Raw genomic sequence first — 16,282 nt, forward strand, 5'->3', positions numbered from 1 at the left:
TACACCAGCGGCAGAGAACCCAGTACTCAGGGCAGGGTACCCAGTCCGGTAACTACTGCAGAGCAGGGCAGTACCAGTGTCCCAGTACCAGCCAGCACAGAGCACCCAGTGCAGGACCAGTCCAGGACCAGTCTACCAGTCCGGGACCAGTCTACCAGTCTGGGACCAGTCTACCAGTGCAGAACCAGTACAGAGCATTAGGGCTGCACCGATGGCGAGTGATGCCGATGCCGATCCCGATGCTGATGCCCGATCCCGATCCCGATGCCCGATCCCCGATCCCGAACCCGATGCTGATGCCGATGCCCAATCCCGATGCCCAATCCCGATGCCCGATGCCCAATCCCGATGCCTGATGCCCGATGCCCAATCCCGATGCCTGATGCCCGATCCCGATGCCCGATGCCGATCCCGATGCCCGATCCCGATGCCCGATCCCGATGCCCGATCCCGATGCCCGATGCCGTGCCCGCGCGGAGGCGCCGGGGCCCGCCGGTGGTCCCCGGTGCTCCGGGAGGTGGCGCGGCCCCTTTAAGAGCCCGGGCGGCCGTACCAAAACAAAACGGCGGCGCGGCCATTGGCTGGGGCGCGGGCACGTGGCGCACAGCTGGTTTCCTGCGGCCGCGCGCCGGTGGCAGCCCCGCCGCCCCCTCTCCCGCTCCCGGTGCCGCCGCCCCCCCCACCCCTCGGGGTTCCGGGGCGGGACCCGGCGCTGCCGCGGCTCCGCGATCGCCAAGGGCCCGGCCCGGCCCGGCCATGGCGCAGTCGGCGCCGCTCGGCCTCCTGGAGCAGGGCTGCCCCATCCAGGTGGAGCACGATCGGAAGCGGCGGCAGTTCACCGTGCGGCTGAACGGTGAGGAGTGGGGGGCCGGGGCTCCGCGGTGCCTCCTCCGCCCCCGGTTCCACCTCCCGGGGGGGTCCCGGTACCTACAACCTCCTCTCCCCCCTCGTTTCTCCCCCGGGCCCCTTCCCCCCCCACACCCCCTGTCCCCTCCTGAGCCCCCCCCCGGTCCCTGGGGTGCCCCCCACCCTCCCTGCCCTTCCCTGAAGCTTGGCCCGGGGGCTCTGGGGGTCTCCCGGCTCCCTGGGTTGGTGTCAGGGTGTGGAGCCCCGGGCAGGTCTTGGGGTGTCGTGTGTGTGTCCCCCCCCTGCCCGGAGCAGGTGCCGGTGGGTGACATGGGGGTGCGGGGGAACATTCTGGGGCGTGCGGCCGCTCGGGGGGCTTTGCTGGTGGGGTTGGGATGCGAGCAGCCCGTGTGGTCCCCGGCCTGGCAGGACCCCTCAGCACGGAGCCAAGCTGGGGTGAGCGCCTGCGGGGCTGCCGGGCTCCGGCGATGCAGTGACCCCCCGGCAGCTCCATCGCCCGTCGGGCAGAGCGAGCAGAGGAGGGGGTGCCGGTTCCTTTCCAGCCGTCCTCAGGATGGTTAATCCCAAATATTCAGCCGTCCCGATGTCTCTTCCCTGTCTGTCATCCCAAGAACCGCTCTGGAGAGCGCAGGCCGGCTCGCTGCCCTGCAGAAATCGCAGGGTAGTTTCCTTTTAAAAAATAAAATAAAATGGGTAGTTCAGAAGTTATCCAGACTGTAGGAGACATTCTCAAGAAAACAACAGGAATAGGCTGGATTTTATTTTAGACTCTTCTTTCCCCCCCACCCCATTTTTATTCCAACCACTAATTACAAAGCGCAGGCTGGAGGCTCCGCGGTGGTGGAACAAGGAAGGAGGAGACGGGCGTGCTGGGTGCGGGCAAAACGATTTCGCCGACTGCTTGTTTCGAACGGGGAGAGGTGAAGCGAGCTCCCGGGTGACGGGTCCCCACTGCCGCCACGAGAGCTGTGACATGGCGTTGTTGCTGTCGGCGAAGTTTGTACACGCACGAAAGAGAGAGGAGGGCTAACTTGTTAGGGAGACGTAATCTTTTGGTCATGGTTTGCCGAATAAAACCTCTGCCAGCCACGCTGTGGGCCGAGGAGCGTTCGGCGGCTGAGCGGGGGCGAGTCGGGTGGGGAGAGGATGAGCTCCGAGGGTGGGAGAATCAACTGTGGGACCCGTGGCGAGTGGCGGGTGTGAATCAGCCCGAAACCTCCTGCTTCGGGAGGGGACCGTCACGACTCGGGGTGGCCACGGCCTTCCCCAGGGTTGTAGAGGGATCCCCGTGATCGGAGTTGGGTTTTTTTTCTGGGAGTTCAGGGAGACTGAACCCCTTTTTTTGTGAGTCCCGTGCCGGCCACGCAAGGCGGCTGAGCTGAGCAGCATCCCGGCGTGACAGTGTTCCTGCCACTGGGCTGACTAACGTCCACGCGGGGCGGGTGAGCCGCCTCTCCTGCTTGTTCGGCGTTTGCTGATAACAGCCAAGCCCTGGAAGGTGGTCAGGCAGTAACCAGCCCCGTGGGGGTGCGGGGCGGGGTGTTGATTTCCTGCGCTGCTCTCTTCATCGCTCCTGGCATGCCGAGCAGCAGCGATGCTGAATGCCCTGGCCAGTTTTCCCTGCGGCACGCAGGGGAATGACACGGAACGGGTCAGGCACAGAATTTAGCTTCAGTGTGACCCGCATGTCCCTCTGAGAGCGCTTTGGCCCTGTGTTCCTGCGCCGTGGCAGAGATGAACAGCAGTCCCGTGGGGCGAGCCCGCGGCTCCTCGCTGGGCTCCAGGGTCAGCTTGCCTCTGGTGTCTCAGTCCTAATTTCAGCCAGATGTCAAGCGTGGGTGACGCTTTGGGAAAACACAGGTGCATCAGGCTTGTGGACCAAGGAGCCAGGCTTCTCTCAGCTCCAGTAATAGCTTGTCCCTGGGTTGTTGGCTTGGTGGTTTACCATGGTGTGATGTTGGGTAGAAAACTTTCTGCGGTGATATTCTTATGGAAATCCTTGGAGCCAGAGGACTGAGACACCATGAAAGCTGCAAACTGGTTGCAGAAGTGTTTTTGGTGTCACCCTGTGTCCCTGTGTAACCTCCTCTCGGGACTCCCTCCGCGTACACAAGAAAGATGAATTGCATTTGGTGATTTCTGGGTTGCCCTGTTGTTCCCTTCTCTGAGCCCTCGTTGCTGCACGTGGCTCCTAGAACTCCGATAAACAGCTGCCTCACTTCAACACATTCCCTTCTTCCTTGCATCCCAAATGCAGAAGCATTGAGAAGCTGAAAGCAAAGCTGATTATAACCAGACCTCACCAAGCTTCGTTGTCGCTCTGAGAGGGGGGTAGAAAGAAGCCCAACCGGATTTGTAATTGGTGAAGATGTGACTGACAGCACGAGCCAGCCAGAAACCTCCCCATGCAGCCACTGCGTTGGAAAACATCAGTTTTTCAAAGCTGAAAACTTCTATGGGAATCATATAGGCTGGTTTTGTCAGGAATAGTTTGGGTTGTTTTTTTTTTTTGGATCCGAGATAAAATTTCTGGTCAAGACAAGAAGCCCAAAGAGATTTCCATCCCAGAGCAGTGGGCCGGTCAGGCCAGCTGCTGGCACAGCTGCTTGGGGCAGGAGAGCAACACGGTTAGCAGCAGCCCCTTTGACCTCTCGAAGCCCACCAAACGCACTGGGCTCTCTGGCTGGGAGACGGGCTCACCGCGTGCACCCAGCGGCTCCGGTTCCTCGGGGACGCACGGGCTGCTTGCACACCCACGCTCCCATTCACTCAGCGCGTGGGTGCAGCAAGCCACGCTTCCCAAACCTCCCGCTCCTCCCCAGCTGGGTTTGGGCAGGATCCAGTGGCTGGAAGCTCCTGCTTTGCCTGCAGGAGATCTGACTCTCGGGAGCTCCCCTTTGGGAGTCTGGGCTCGCGTGTATTAGGAAAACCAGAGCAGGTCGTGCCTTGGTGCTCTCTTCCCTCCCGGGGCAGATGCTCTCCAGGAGGGGAAAGCTGCTGCGTGTGCAGCAGGGACGAAGGGACCTGGCCATGGGACACCGCACCAAGATGTCCCCGCTCTTCTCCTGCGCCGCAGTCACCTCGAAAGAGCTCCTAAACAGGAAACTGCTGCAAACCCGAGTGCTCCCCCACCGCGGCTCCTGCGAGCGAGGCCCCTCCGTGACGGTTGCGCCGTCTCTGCTCGCCGCTGTCTGTTGTGCTCTGTTGTGTTTTCTCTCCGTAGTAACGTGCCAGTAGCTCCCCTGGGAGCCAGGCCAGCCCGCGGCGTGCAGCGAGCCCCGGCCTGGGATGCACGCGCTCCTCGGGACGTCTCGTCCTCCCAGCTCGCCCTGTGTGCAGCTTTCGGTCGTCGCCTCTCGGCTCAGCAGCCAGCAGAGCCGAGCTGCTGCCTGCTTCTGGGTTTTCCTGGGTCTGAGAGTGGGAAACGGGGCTGACATCTGCTCTCTCCCCTGTTGCTCTCGGGGAATGGCTTTGCAGCAGTGCCCGAAGGAGGCTGGAGCTCAGGGGCTGCCTCCAAAGGCTGGTGAGCATGGAAATCGGCCCGCATGCAGCAACCAGCCCTCGCCAGGCCCCTGCCCTGCTCCGGTCCCGCGCACACAATGGTGGATTGTAGTCTGGGCCCGGAACAGAGGGACAGGGAGAGAGCCTCAGGCTGGAGGGATGGGTCCTGCCAGCGCTGCAGCATCCCCTTGCCGGGCCCTGGGAGGGGGGAACCAGTGAAGGACAGGCTGGAGCAGGGTGCCTGTGTCCTCCTGGATGCCTGCCGTGTCCCTTCCCCAGCTCAGGGCTGGGGCCGGGCTCGCTGCTTCTTCCCCCGGGGCTGACGAGCTGCCCAGCCTGGGGACTGGCGTCGGGCAGTGCGGCTCAGCCTCCTCTGCTGCCCAAAGCCGTCCGCCCTGCTTGGGTAGAAGCTCTGTGCCGCTGGTCCCAGTGGAAACCCTTCATGGAGAGCAAGTTTAGACCTGGTCTCTCTCCCACCACCCAGAAAAGCTTCCCCTTCCCTGTGCACCCTGTGAGTCGAGGGAGAGAGGGAGGGCTGGGGACCAGCTGCGCTGCCATTTTCATCGCGCAGCCTCTTCACAGAATCACAGAATGGTGGGGGTTGGCAGGGCCCTCTGTGGGTCACCCAGCCCAACCCCCTGCCCAAGCAGGGTCACCCAGAGCAGGCTGCACAGCACCGCGTCCAGGCGGGTCTGGAATATCTCCAGAGAAGGAGACTCCACAGCCTCCCTGGGCAGCCTGGGCCAGGGCTCCGTCACCCTCAGAGTGAAGAAGTTCTTCCTCGTGTTCAGCTGGAACTTCCTCTGCTTCAGTTTGTGCCCATTACCCCTTGTCCTATTGCTGGGCACCACTGAAATTAGTCTGGCCCCATCCTCTTGACATCCACCTTGGTCTCTCCCACCGCCCAGAAAAGTTTCCCCTTCCCTGTGCACCCTGTGAGTCAAGGGAGAGAGGGAGGGCTGGGGACCAGCTGCGCTGCCATTTTCGTCACGCAGCCTCTTCTTGCTCCCCTTTCTTGCTGTGCTGGTTTGCATTGACTCAGGCTTCCTCGCTCGCGGTGGCCTCAAAGCCGAGGCGCTGCGCAGGGAGTGTCTGCGAGTCAAACACCGTGATCGGGCTCTCGGGGCGCTGCTCGGGCTGGCCGAGACCTGAGCCTGTTTCGCCAAGCTCAGTCTGCGCGGGCTGGTCAAATCCCTGCCCCGAAGTCCGAGGGGGGTGAGACAGACAGGCGGGAGGCCGGCTTGCGGCGTCCCTCATGCCGTGTTTTGGTGTGGTTTCTGCTTGCGTGCCCTGTCTTTGGAGGGGATTGCAACAAGCTGGGGCTGGGCTGCTCCTGCGAGGAGTCAGCGCTGCTTCCAGCTCCCCTGGCTTTGCGATGTTCCCTTCGCTGGGAGCAGCTGCTGGTGGCCAAGGTACCATGTAGCTGCAGGGTTTCATCCAGTGCCATATCGCAGCGAAGCGCCTCTGCTCCCTCCGCTCATCCCTCTGGCCCCAGGGAGGCCTTTTGGTGTGAAAAAAAAGGTTATCCCCGGAGCTGCTCTTGGAGAGCCCAGGAACAGTCCTGGTTTGGGGGTACAGCCTGCTTCACCCTGCTTCTCCCTCAGGCTCTGGGCCCCGGTGAGGACGGTGCGGAGAGGACGTGCAGAGCAGCTGTTTTTGAAGGAAACAGGCTTTCCGCAGCTGGTCCTTCCCCTCCCTTCATGAGCTACTGGCCACCTCCAGCCTCGCTCAGCAGAGGAAAAGGGATCTCGATCTCCGGGAGAGGCTGTTCCTGCAGGACCTGTGCTCTGAGCCGGTGTCTCTGCGGCGGCAGGGGTGCTGCGAGCACACAGCCCGACAGCAGACAGTGGGGAATCCGGGCAGCACGCTGTCTCACAAGACCAAAACCCTTTTGGATCCTGGCTAGTTTCTCCTTTGTTGATCTGGGCTTTTTCCCACCTCCAGCCCCTGTGGCGGTGCGGTCCCATGCATCCAGCTGTGCCCAGCTTGGCTTGACCCGCTCTTGCCTGGAGAGGCTGCTGGGTGCATCTGCGGCGACCTTTAAGCGTAACCGCTCACCTCTGGCTGTCGCAGCTCCGTCTGTGGCTCTGCGTCACCCACCGTCCCGCTGCGGGCAGCTGGAGACAGGCGACCAGGAGGTGCTCGGTGTAGCCCAGCCCCGGGGCTGCGCAGGAGTGGGGACGCAGCAGCGATCTCCTCCCAAGCCGTCGGCGTCACCTGCAGGGTCCACACCAAACCCTGTGGCACGAGCGTCCCTAATTTCATGTGCTGGGTGGCTCAGGGTCCCATCGCCGAGGTGAGCGCATGCAGATGCACTTATGTACTTTACTTGGGATGTTTTTCTGAACTGGGACCAGTTTCCCACAGTGTTGGTGGCACTGGGTTTCTCGGCAGAACCGGCTGTAAAACCCTCTGGGCTCTGCGTCTGGTCGTCTGTACGCTGGCAGCACCCTGCAGCTCCCGTCCCGGCTGGGGTTTTGCAGCGCTGCTGTGATGCAGCGAAGATGGAGGGAAAGTCTATCCAGGGCACATCTGAGACTCTTCAAATGCTGCATCATCTTCCACTTTAAAATGTATTTTTGTGGGTGATACTTCTGTATGGATCATATATATATAAATTTAAGGTATAAAAGTATATTTTTTAAAGAACCCAACAATCTTGCTATGTCATCACTTGGAGGAGGATTTAATTCTGAACTTATCAAAACTTCAGGGAGAGCCTACGGAAAGTTTTGGCCTGCGAGAGCAGAGTGGAAGGTCCAGAGCATGTGAAAGCCGCCGTTTTATAAGAGCATTTTACAGCCTTTGGTTCTGCCAGCTCTGCCAACAGCACCTCTGAGAGAGGTGCTGCTGAACGTGTTGCTTCTGATGTGAGAGTGAGAGCACCCGGCTTTGGCTGCGCCCCGATCTGGGCAGGCTTTCTCTGTGCTTCTGGGGAAGAGCTGGGCTCGCAGCTGCTCCCTTGGCTCTTGGCTGTTTTGGGGTGCCTGCATCCACATGGGGAAATGCTGTGGTTCTCCTTTTCCCCCCCCCCTCAGAGATTTGCAGCTGTAAAATCTGTTGGGTTTTGTTTTTTGGTTTTTTTTTGCGGCTATAGGATCTCATCTGCGCTGGTCTTGCTAACGGGAAAGAGGCGAGCACCCCATCAGCCCCTTCCCCACCCCGTTACCTCTGCCCATCCCAGTGGTTCACCCCAAACCCTCTGGCCTGAGACAGCGCGGGGAGTCTGGGGTCTGCAGGGAGACTGAAGGAGCTTGGCTTTCTGGCGAACTAGAGGCTAAGGGGGCAGGACTGATGCCTGTAAATACTCAGGGAGGGGGGGAGTCGCAGGGAGGAGAATTATTTATGTCCACCCAAGAACAATGTTGGCACAAGAACGAGCGGGTAGAAACCAGCAGGAATAAACTCAGGCTGGAAACATGAAGGTTTCCACCCGATGCAGGAGGATGGAGTCTCTGCCTAAAAGGAGCAAGAACAAAAACTTGAGCTGCTTATTTTGAAACACAAAATTGAAATGGGCTCATTTCTAGTGCCCCTCAAATACAGGGATCAGGGGAACTGGGCTGGAGTTTTCAGCTGAAATGCAATCAAGTGTACTGAGCTCAGCTAAAGCCTATGGTAAATGCAGGTGAACTTTGCAGCCCTTCACTCTCCGATAACCACTGGAGGGAAAGGAAAGGTTTCCATTATTTTAATTGAGCTTGTCTCTTTGACTGGGAGCTTTCTGAAACTCACTTTTGAATACAGAAACCCTCTAGAAATGAAATGTTTGCTTTTGCATTGAAGACAGAAGCTCGGGTTCTGCAGGCAAAGCTGGAGGGGTGTTATTAGCTCTCCTCCGATTTACACGTGTGCTGAAACTTCTTTTCTCCTCCAACTGAACTGCTGTGAGAAAGGTCAGGGTGTCACAAACAGGAAGCCTCTGTGTGTGTGCGCATGTAAATGTGTGTGCGCAAACCCCCCTGCACGCCTGCCCACGCGTTCCTGGGTGTCTGTGGGATTCATCTCTCCCAGCATCTTCCCCACAATGTGTCTGTCCAAACACTGCAACACCAGGCCAGGAAGTCTTGTCCCATTTTAAATGCTGTGACAAAAAACTCTGTGCTTCAGAGAGGAAGGAATTGGCCGTTACCCAGGTCAGCTTTGCCCTGTGCATCCCCCTTCTCACTCCCCCGTCACCCCTCCCCGCCAGCTGCTCTCCTGCCCTAAACACTGTTGCGTTGGCACATCGGCCCTTGATTCAGGGCTGGATAGAAAAAGTGAAGGAGCTTGGAAAAGCCAAGCAGATCCTCCTCAGCTGGCACCTCCGGGGGACCAGCAGGGATCTCCAAACGTCAGTGAAAGGAAAATCTCTGCTGAGACTTTCCTATGTGAGGCCACCCAGCACTACAGCCCTTCCTGTGGGTGCAGGGAGCCGTGCCAGGGCAGTCCCAAAGCTGCCTGTCCCCTGCTGTGGGCTCCCCGGTGAACGGCTCCATCCAACGGTGGGCTGGGAGCCAGGGGTCCCCGGGGACGTTCCGAGCCTCACCCCTCTCTCGCATCCCCCAGGTTGCCACGACAAGGCGGTGCTGCTCTATGAATATGTGGGGAAGCGGATCGTGGACTTGCAGCACACGGAGGTACCGGATGCCTATCGAGGGAGAGGAATAGCCAAGCACCTCGCAAAGGTACGGCCCCAGCCATCCCTTTTACCCTGGGCGGGAGCTGTCACCATCCTGGTCGTGGTGAGAGACCCTGGCCAAAGCCAGGCCCCATCACATTGGCACTGTGTGCCCCACGGGAACCACCCCCGCTCTGATGGGAGACAGGGGGCAGCTGGTAGGATGGATGCAAATCTGTGGTCAGACATTGAAGGCTTCAAGGCCCTCGTGAGCCCTTCAGCCTTGCTTTTGAAGCCCGCAGCTGTGCAGTGAAAGCTGAGGAGCCACGAGCACAGTGGTGGGGGGGACTGCGGAGTGATGCTTTGGTGTTACAGCTGCTCCCTGCCCTGTAAGCCAGGGCAGATGGGTGACTTGGTGGCCTTCATGTGATGTGGCTGGGTCTCCTGCAGTGCAGCATCCACCAGACTGGGTGCGTTGAGGGTTACCTGGGGGGTCCCTGCGCACCTCTGGTTAAATTGGGGATGTTGTGGCAGGATGGCCGTGCTCTCCCCCAGCCCTCTGCCCGCAGCTGCCTCGCACAGAGGGTACGTGCGGGCAGCCTGCCATTTCCCCCAGCCGCATGTGGGGTACGGGAGTCCAGACCCCCGGCACGTTTCAGAGGAGAGCGTAGGCTGGGGGTGCTGGCTGTAACCCATCTGTCCTCTCTGGCTGGTTGCAGGCAGCCCTGGACTTCGTGGTGGAGGAGGACCTGAAAGCTCACCTGACGTGCTGGTACATTCAGAAATACGTCAAGGAGAACCCGCTGCCGCAGTACCTGGAACACTTGCAGCCTTAAGGCAGGACTGCTCTGACACCAGCGCGCCTGTCCCTGACTGTTCAACGCGGCCTTCGCTTCTCTGCGGTCTCAGGAAACCCCCTGCCCACACTCGGTTTTGGTTTTTTTTAAGCACATCCATGTGGTGCATGAGTGTGGGCATGACCTCCTCCTCTCTGCCCACGTGGGAGTGTGGCTACGGCCCCTGGGCCAGGCTGGCTCCGGGCACACGTGGTGCTCCCCGGTGCTCTTCTTCCCAGGGGGTGGAAGAGGATGATTTTCCCATCAAACTCCATCACAAGACCAGGGGATGACTCGATCTGCACCTCAACCTCTCCCCGCCGCTTGTTGACGGCTGTGAACTTGCTGGGGGATGTTGGTTAATGGTGGTCGCGGGGTACCAGCCCCCCTTTCCTCCCGGCAGCTGGGGAAGATGCTGTGGATGAAGCCTTGGGGGACAGAGGGAGGTGCTGGAGGAGCCCCAGCCCCACGGCAGGTTCATCCCCTGCAGCATCTGCTGGGCACCGAGCTTTGCCCAAGCCCACGTGGGGCGCGGGTGAGAACATGTGGGCCACGGTGCTGCCTCAGGGCCTTTGCTGCAGTGGCTGTGGGGATGCTGGGACGGTGACACCTTCAAGCCTAGAGACAGGAGCCGTGTGAGGAGCAGGCTTTGGCCACAGGAGCTGCGGCAGAGTATATGCTGTGTGAGTGTGCAGAGGAAGAAAGGCGGCTGAGTTGCAGATGCTGCTCCCCAGAGATGCCAGCTCCAGCCCAGCCTTCTGTACATAGCCCCGACGTGACACCCCCACAGGCTGTCACTCCTGTCTCTGCTCCCTGCTGTCGGTGGCGGCCATGCTGGTGTGGACACAGCCTCCTCGGGAGAAGAACGCCAGCCACCTCAGCCAGTCCTGGCCTAAGCAGTGAGAGGACGTCCCATGCTTTAGGAGGCCCCAGGGTGGTTTCCTGCAGCTGAAGATGAAGGCTCCCCCCATCTCCCTCGGCACCAGCTCTGCACCCCGGATTGTAAGGTCTGAGCCATCGTCACATCCTGAGGGCATCAGGGGTAAGGCCTCTGGGACCTGGCCCGTCTCCAGGGCCCGACGCTTGAGCTGCCTGTCTCTGCCTGGATGCTGATCACCTCTCCCTGCGGGCTTTGGAGAGAAGCCCTGGCTCAGGGCATTGCCCGTCTGCCCACTGTCCTCCTCGCAGCTCCACGCCCAGGGTGCTGGCAGCATGGCGGGGTCCCCAGCCAGCAGCAGGAGCACCCTCGCGTCGCGCTGTTACCTCCGCGGATGATGACCTCGTAGCACAGCTCAGCGTTGCCGCAGTCAGATGCAGAGGTAACGTGTGACGGCAAGGCACTGCCTGGCTCCAGCTTGCTGCCTGTCCTGCCTTGCCCAGGCTCGCCAGGGCCTGAGCAAGATCCCGGAGCATCTTCCCCTGAGCTCTTGGGATTCCGTGGTGTCCCAGGGCTGGGCGGTGGTGGGGCAGATGGCGATATCGGCATGCCAGCCCCGAGCAGCTGCTGGGGGCTGCAGCCAGGCAGAGCGAGCGAAAGCGCCTTTCACCTGGAGCCTGAACCTAGACCCAGCTTATCTCTCAGCAGGGACTAAAGTTTACAATCTGTGCCACGGACTGAACGAAGCCCTGGCCAAGAGGCAGCTCAGCCCTCTGCCAGAGCCCAGTGCAAAGTCCGCGGAGGCAAAGGCAAGAGCTCCTGCAGCCTGCTCTCCTCTTGGGTCGGTCGGAGATGGAGACCCTGTGCCTGATCTCAGTCAGGGAGGCCCTGAGCTGTTCCTCACAGGCACCAGCTCGAGGCGAAGCCCTGCTGCCTGCCTGTGCTTGTGGGCTGCCCGCTGCTGACATAACGCAGCCCTCTGCCCATGGGTTTGAGTAAAACCTCCCAAACTCCATCCCTGCCCTGCCACAACGCAGGCTGAGACCCCTGCCCGTGTCCACCGCCTGCCTGGGGTGGGGCCTGTGTCCAGCGGCAGACCCAGCTCCAGCTCGCGCTGCTCAGAAGCATCGGGCTCAGCCCTGCTGCTGCCTCGTGCTTCTCCCTCTTGCTGCCTATTTCAGCCTGGCTGCGACCTTCAGGATGGCTTGGAGGGACTGGGAAAGGGTCGCAGGTGATGAACTAAAGAAGAGAGGCTCAAGAAGAAATCTGGGCTGCTAAACGTTCACTCTTTAACGTGCAAAACACACTTCAACATCCAGTTACAGGAGCAAGGCTGGTTCTGTTACAGCCAAGTGATGACAGAACCATCACTGCTCTTGGTGCCAAGGTGAAGCTGAACCGTCTCCTCTCCTGCAAGCCAAGATAAGACACCGTCGTATCTTTGTCGCAGCAGGGCTGGGTTGTTGGAAGAGATGTGTGCCTGGTTGCCTCGTGGGAGCAATAGTGTGAGCCCTGTGCTGCAAGCCTCTGCCCTGGTTTTGGGCTCATTTCCACTGTGAGACAGTTCCCAGAAGTACCTCGTCGTGTCTGCTGCACGAGAGCGGCTCGCTGGAGGGTGTGCTGTGGTCGCTGCACTGGCAGCGTCCCAGCGTCCAAGCCCGGCCCTGGAGCCCTTCGTGCTGCTCTGGCAGGAACCTTGTGCTTCCAGGTGCTGGATGATAAGTGGCAATCGCTGCCTTAAATCAGGCACAGCACATGGTTTTGCTGCTGCTTCCCTTCGAGGTGCTGCAATCCCTCCGGTGTCTGACCTGACGGAGACGTGTGCCAGCATCCGTGCCAACCGTTTCACTGCTGTACCCGTCCTCCGCCCCAGCCTTCCCTTCCCTGTGGTCTTTGATGTCAGCGAATAGCAATACCCACAGATCACCAGCGATGCCACGATCCACGGTGCTCCTGTCATCTGGCGCTGCCGGGTGGGAGATGGCTCGGTGTCCCTCGGCGCTGGGCAGCCCTCCCGCCCGCCTCTCCGCCAGCTGCCCTTTCCCAGCTCGTCTCTGCAGGAAGGAGCTCTGAGTCCTGCACTGCCCCTTGGTGCTGACTAAGCCTGGAGGAGTTGGGGATCCTGGACTCTCTGCGGCAATGGGAGCGTGGAAGTGGTTTGGTTGAATATTGAGGTCCCCAAACCCATTTGAACTGCAGACCTTGGTGGGTGGGGAAATGCAGGTTGCTGTCAAGCCTGCTTCCACGTCACCCAACTTGAAACACCCCCATCCCTTGTCTGCTTTCCAGCGTTGTCTTCCTCTGACTGAGGTTTCCATTCTGTTGAATTCAGTGGTTACGATGTGCCTTTCCTTCTCAGGACCTGTTACAAATGACCTTTCTGCTTTTGTTTATGTCTAACATTTATCTTTATCCCTCCCTCTGTCATACTATAAAACATGAACATATTGCATGGAGTACAACACAATAAAAAGTGCGGATTAACCGACCCGCAGCAGTTCCCTGTGCTGCGCTTGGTGGGAGGCAGAACAAGGGGACCTTGGGCATCCCCAGCTCTGTCGCTGCTGGGCTGGGTCACTTCAGCAGGGCGCCTCTTTCACAGGTCCTGGCAAACAACTCTGCTCTCCAGTCCGTGTCCAGGGTGGGGTTTTTCACTGCTGTGTTGCTGCGTATTCATTTTGTACATAAATGTAAACAATCTTTTTGTCGCTCTCAAAAAACACATCCTCTAACAAGTCTAACTCCAAATCTCTCAGACAGTAGCTACCATGCATCTGTCGGTGTCTTGGAGGTGGGAGAAAAGGCCGAAGTTGGCAGATCTGCACGTTGGTGTACTCAGCAACTACTCTCCTGCTGCTTAATCTACCCTTCCAAAAAATGGAGAAAATGCTCCTTCTCTTCCTCACGAGGAAGAGGATCTTGTGCAAGAAGGACCCCATCCAGGCAGTGAGGACGATGGAGGGTCCCCAAGACCCCAGGGTACCGAGGGAGCTGGTGGAAGTGCTCACCAAGCCACTTTCAATCGTTTATCAGCAGTCCTGGCTAACTGGGGAGGTCCCAGTGGGCTGGAGGTTAGCAGATGTGATGCCCACCTACAAGAAGGGCCAGAAAGAGGACCTGGGAGCTGCAGGCCTGTCAGCCTGACCTTGGTGCCGGGGACATTCTGGAGCAGATCATCTTGAGTGCCATCACACAGCACAGACGGGGCAACCAGGAGATCAGGCCAGGTCAGCATGGGTTTATGAAAGGCAGGTCCTGCTTGAGTAACCTGATCTCCTTCTGTGATAACGTGACCTGCTTACTGGGTGAGGGAAAGGCTGTCGATGTCGTCTGCCTAGACTTTCAGCAAAGCCTTTGACACCATTTCCCACAGCATTCTCCTGGAGAACTGGCTGCTCGTGGCTTGGATGGGCGTTCCCTTCGCTGGATGAAAAACTGGCCGGATGGCTGGGTCCGAAGAACTGTGGTGAATGGAGTTAAATCCAGTTGGCAGCCAGTCACAAGTGGTGTTCCACAGGGCTCAGTACTGGGGCCAGTTCTGTTTAACATCTTTATCAACGACGTGGACGAGGGGATTGCTTGGCGTCAGCTTGCAGATGACACCAAGCTGGGCAGGAGTGTTGATCTGCTCGAGGGTAGGAAGGCTCTGCAGAGGGATCTGGACAGGCTGGATCGATGGGCTGAGGCCAACTGTATGGGGTTCAACAAGGCCAAATGCCGGGTCCTGCCCTTGGGTCACACCAGCCCCACACAATGTCATGGGCTTGGGGAGGAGCAGCTAGAGAGCTGCCTGGTGGGAAAGGACCTGGGGGTGCTGGTCGACAGCCGGCTGACCATGAGCCAGCAGTGTGCCCAGGTGGCCAAGAAGGCCAATGGCATCCTGGCTTGGATCAGGAATGGTGTGGCCAGCAGGAGCAGGGAGGGGATCGTGCCCCTGTGCTCGGAGCTGGTGAGGCCGCACCTCGAGTGCTGTGCTCAGTTTTGGGCCCCTCACTATAAGAAGGACATTGAGGGGCTGGAGCGTGTCCAGAGAAGAGCAACGAGGCTGGTGAAGGGTCCAGAGCAGAAGTCCTCTGAGGAGCGGCTGAGGGAGCTGGGGCTGTTTAGTCTGGAGAAGAGGAGGCTGAGGGGAGACCTTATCGCTCTCCACAACTCCCTGAAAGGAGTCTGTAGCAAGGCGGGTGTTGGTCTCTTCTTCTAAGTGACAAGTGATAGGACGAGAGGAAGTGGCCTCAAGTTATGTCAGGGGAGGTTTAGACTGGATATTAAGAAAAAATTCTTTACTGAAAGGATTGTCAAGCACTGGACCAGGCTGCCCAGGGAAGCAGTTGAGTCACCATCCCTGGAAGTATTTAAAAGATGTGTAGATGTGATGCTTAGGGACCTGGCTTAGTGGTGGACTTGGCAGGGCTAGGTTAATGGCTGGACTTGATCTTAAAAGTCTTTTCCAACCTAAATGGTTCTATGATTCTATGACCCTTGCTAGGTTCAGGACAAAGGAGCCCTGGTCCCAGTCCCGGTGCTGGCCGCAGCTCCCTGTGACCTGTGGGCAGCCACTCTTGTCTTTCATCACCCAGCCTGGGTGCTACCTGCAGCACCCTTCTCCCGTTATGGAGCACCTCGGAGCCAGATCCCAGCCGAGCCCGGCATGCTCCCATGGCAGATGAACAGGGAGGTATGGGCTGAAGCTATTGAATTTTATTTCAGGTCACAGGGCTGGCTAACCTCACGATGACAGCGCAGAGCTCGGGGTGAGTGGGACCACAGCTGGTTCCTCTCCTTTGCTGGCTGATCTGCCCCTGCTCACACTCACCAGTCCTGCCTCGAGATCTCAGGACAGTCTTCAGGGGCCATCCTGCAAACGCAGCCTCTGGTGAGCAGGCATTCAAGGTTTGTGTTCATCAGTTTAAGATGTTTGAAAACATTAAAGCAGGAAAACATTTATGAATAGCCAGCCGGTGGAGTTGTTCCCTGCTGTGCTTATCCAGAGCAAGGCAGTGTGCGGGTAGCTCAGACGAACCCAAGGCGCTTCCCTCCCGGGCCCAGCGCTCCTCAGCCCCGGGAGCACAGCCCGAGCCCTCAGCACGCGGCTCCCAGCACGGCGCCTTTCCCTCGCTTCCTAAAGCCAGTGCAAGCTACGGAGGCTGAGGCTGGAGTTTCAATAGCTGAAAATGCCAGGGCTGGGGGGGTTGAGGGGGAGAAGGGGCACAGCTTATTTACCCTTATGATTTGATCCAACAGGACAAGTGGCCCCTGGGCTGCAATTTGAGCAGGCAGGAGCGTGGGGTTTGCTCCTCCTGAGACAGCAGAGTAGGTTTGGGTTATAGCATGAAGCGGGGCTGTTGCTGGTAACACGCTCTGTTTACATTCCACATTCCAGACAGTCCGATGCTCCGGCCTGCCCCAGCAATGCCGCCGCTCGGCCGCGCGCTCTGCCAGGCTGGGCGCGCTTCCCAAACACCTCTTGTTTGTGCCAATGCACCATTTACCTCCGCCGAAAGAACCGACCCCCAAATTATACAGCTGAGAAAGCAGGGGCGCGGGAGGGCTCTGCGGTCTGGCAGTGCAGCCTCGCGATGCCTGGGAAGGTGGAGGCTGCCA

The 16,282-nt window shown here is 59.2% G+C and overlaps 1 protein-coding gene across 1 annotated transcript; it reads left to right on the plus strand.

Annotated features, from left to right (window-relative positions):
* The first annotated feature begins 653 nt into the window (after nucleotides 1-653).
* NATD1 (N-acetyltransferase domain containing 1) lies at nucleotides 654-13,169 on the plus strand. The gene is made up of 3 exons (XM_075436738.1): nucleotides 654-853; nucleotides 8,917-9,035; nucleotides 9,688-13,169. The coding sequence occupies exons 1-3, from the start codon at nucleotides 757-759 to the stop codon at nucleotides 9,802-9,804; spliced, it is 333 nt and encodes a 110-aa protein (XP_075292853.1). The 5' UTR covers nucleotides 654-756; the 3' UTR covers nucleotides 9,805-13,169.
* The last annotated feature ends 3,113 nt before the right edge of the window (nucleotides 13,170-16,282 follow it).

Source organism: Opisthocomus hoazin, chromosome 15, assembly GCF_030867145.1.
Source record: "Opisthocomus hoazin isolate bOpiHoa1 chromosome 15, bOpiHoa1.hap1, whole genome shotgun sequence".
NCBI lineage: Eukaryota > Metazoa > Chordata > Aves > Opisthocomiformes > Opisthocomidae > Opisthocomus > Opisthocomus hoazin.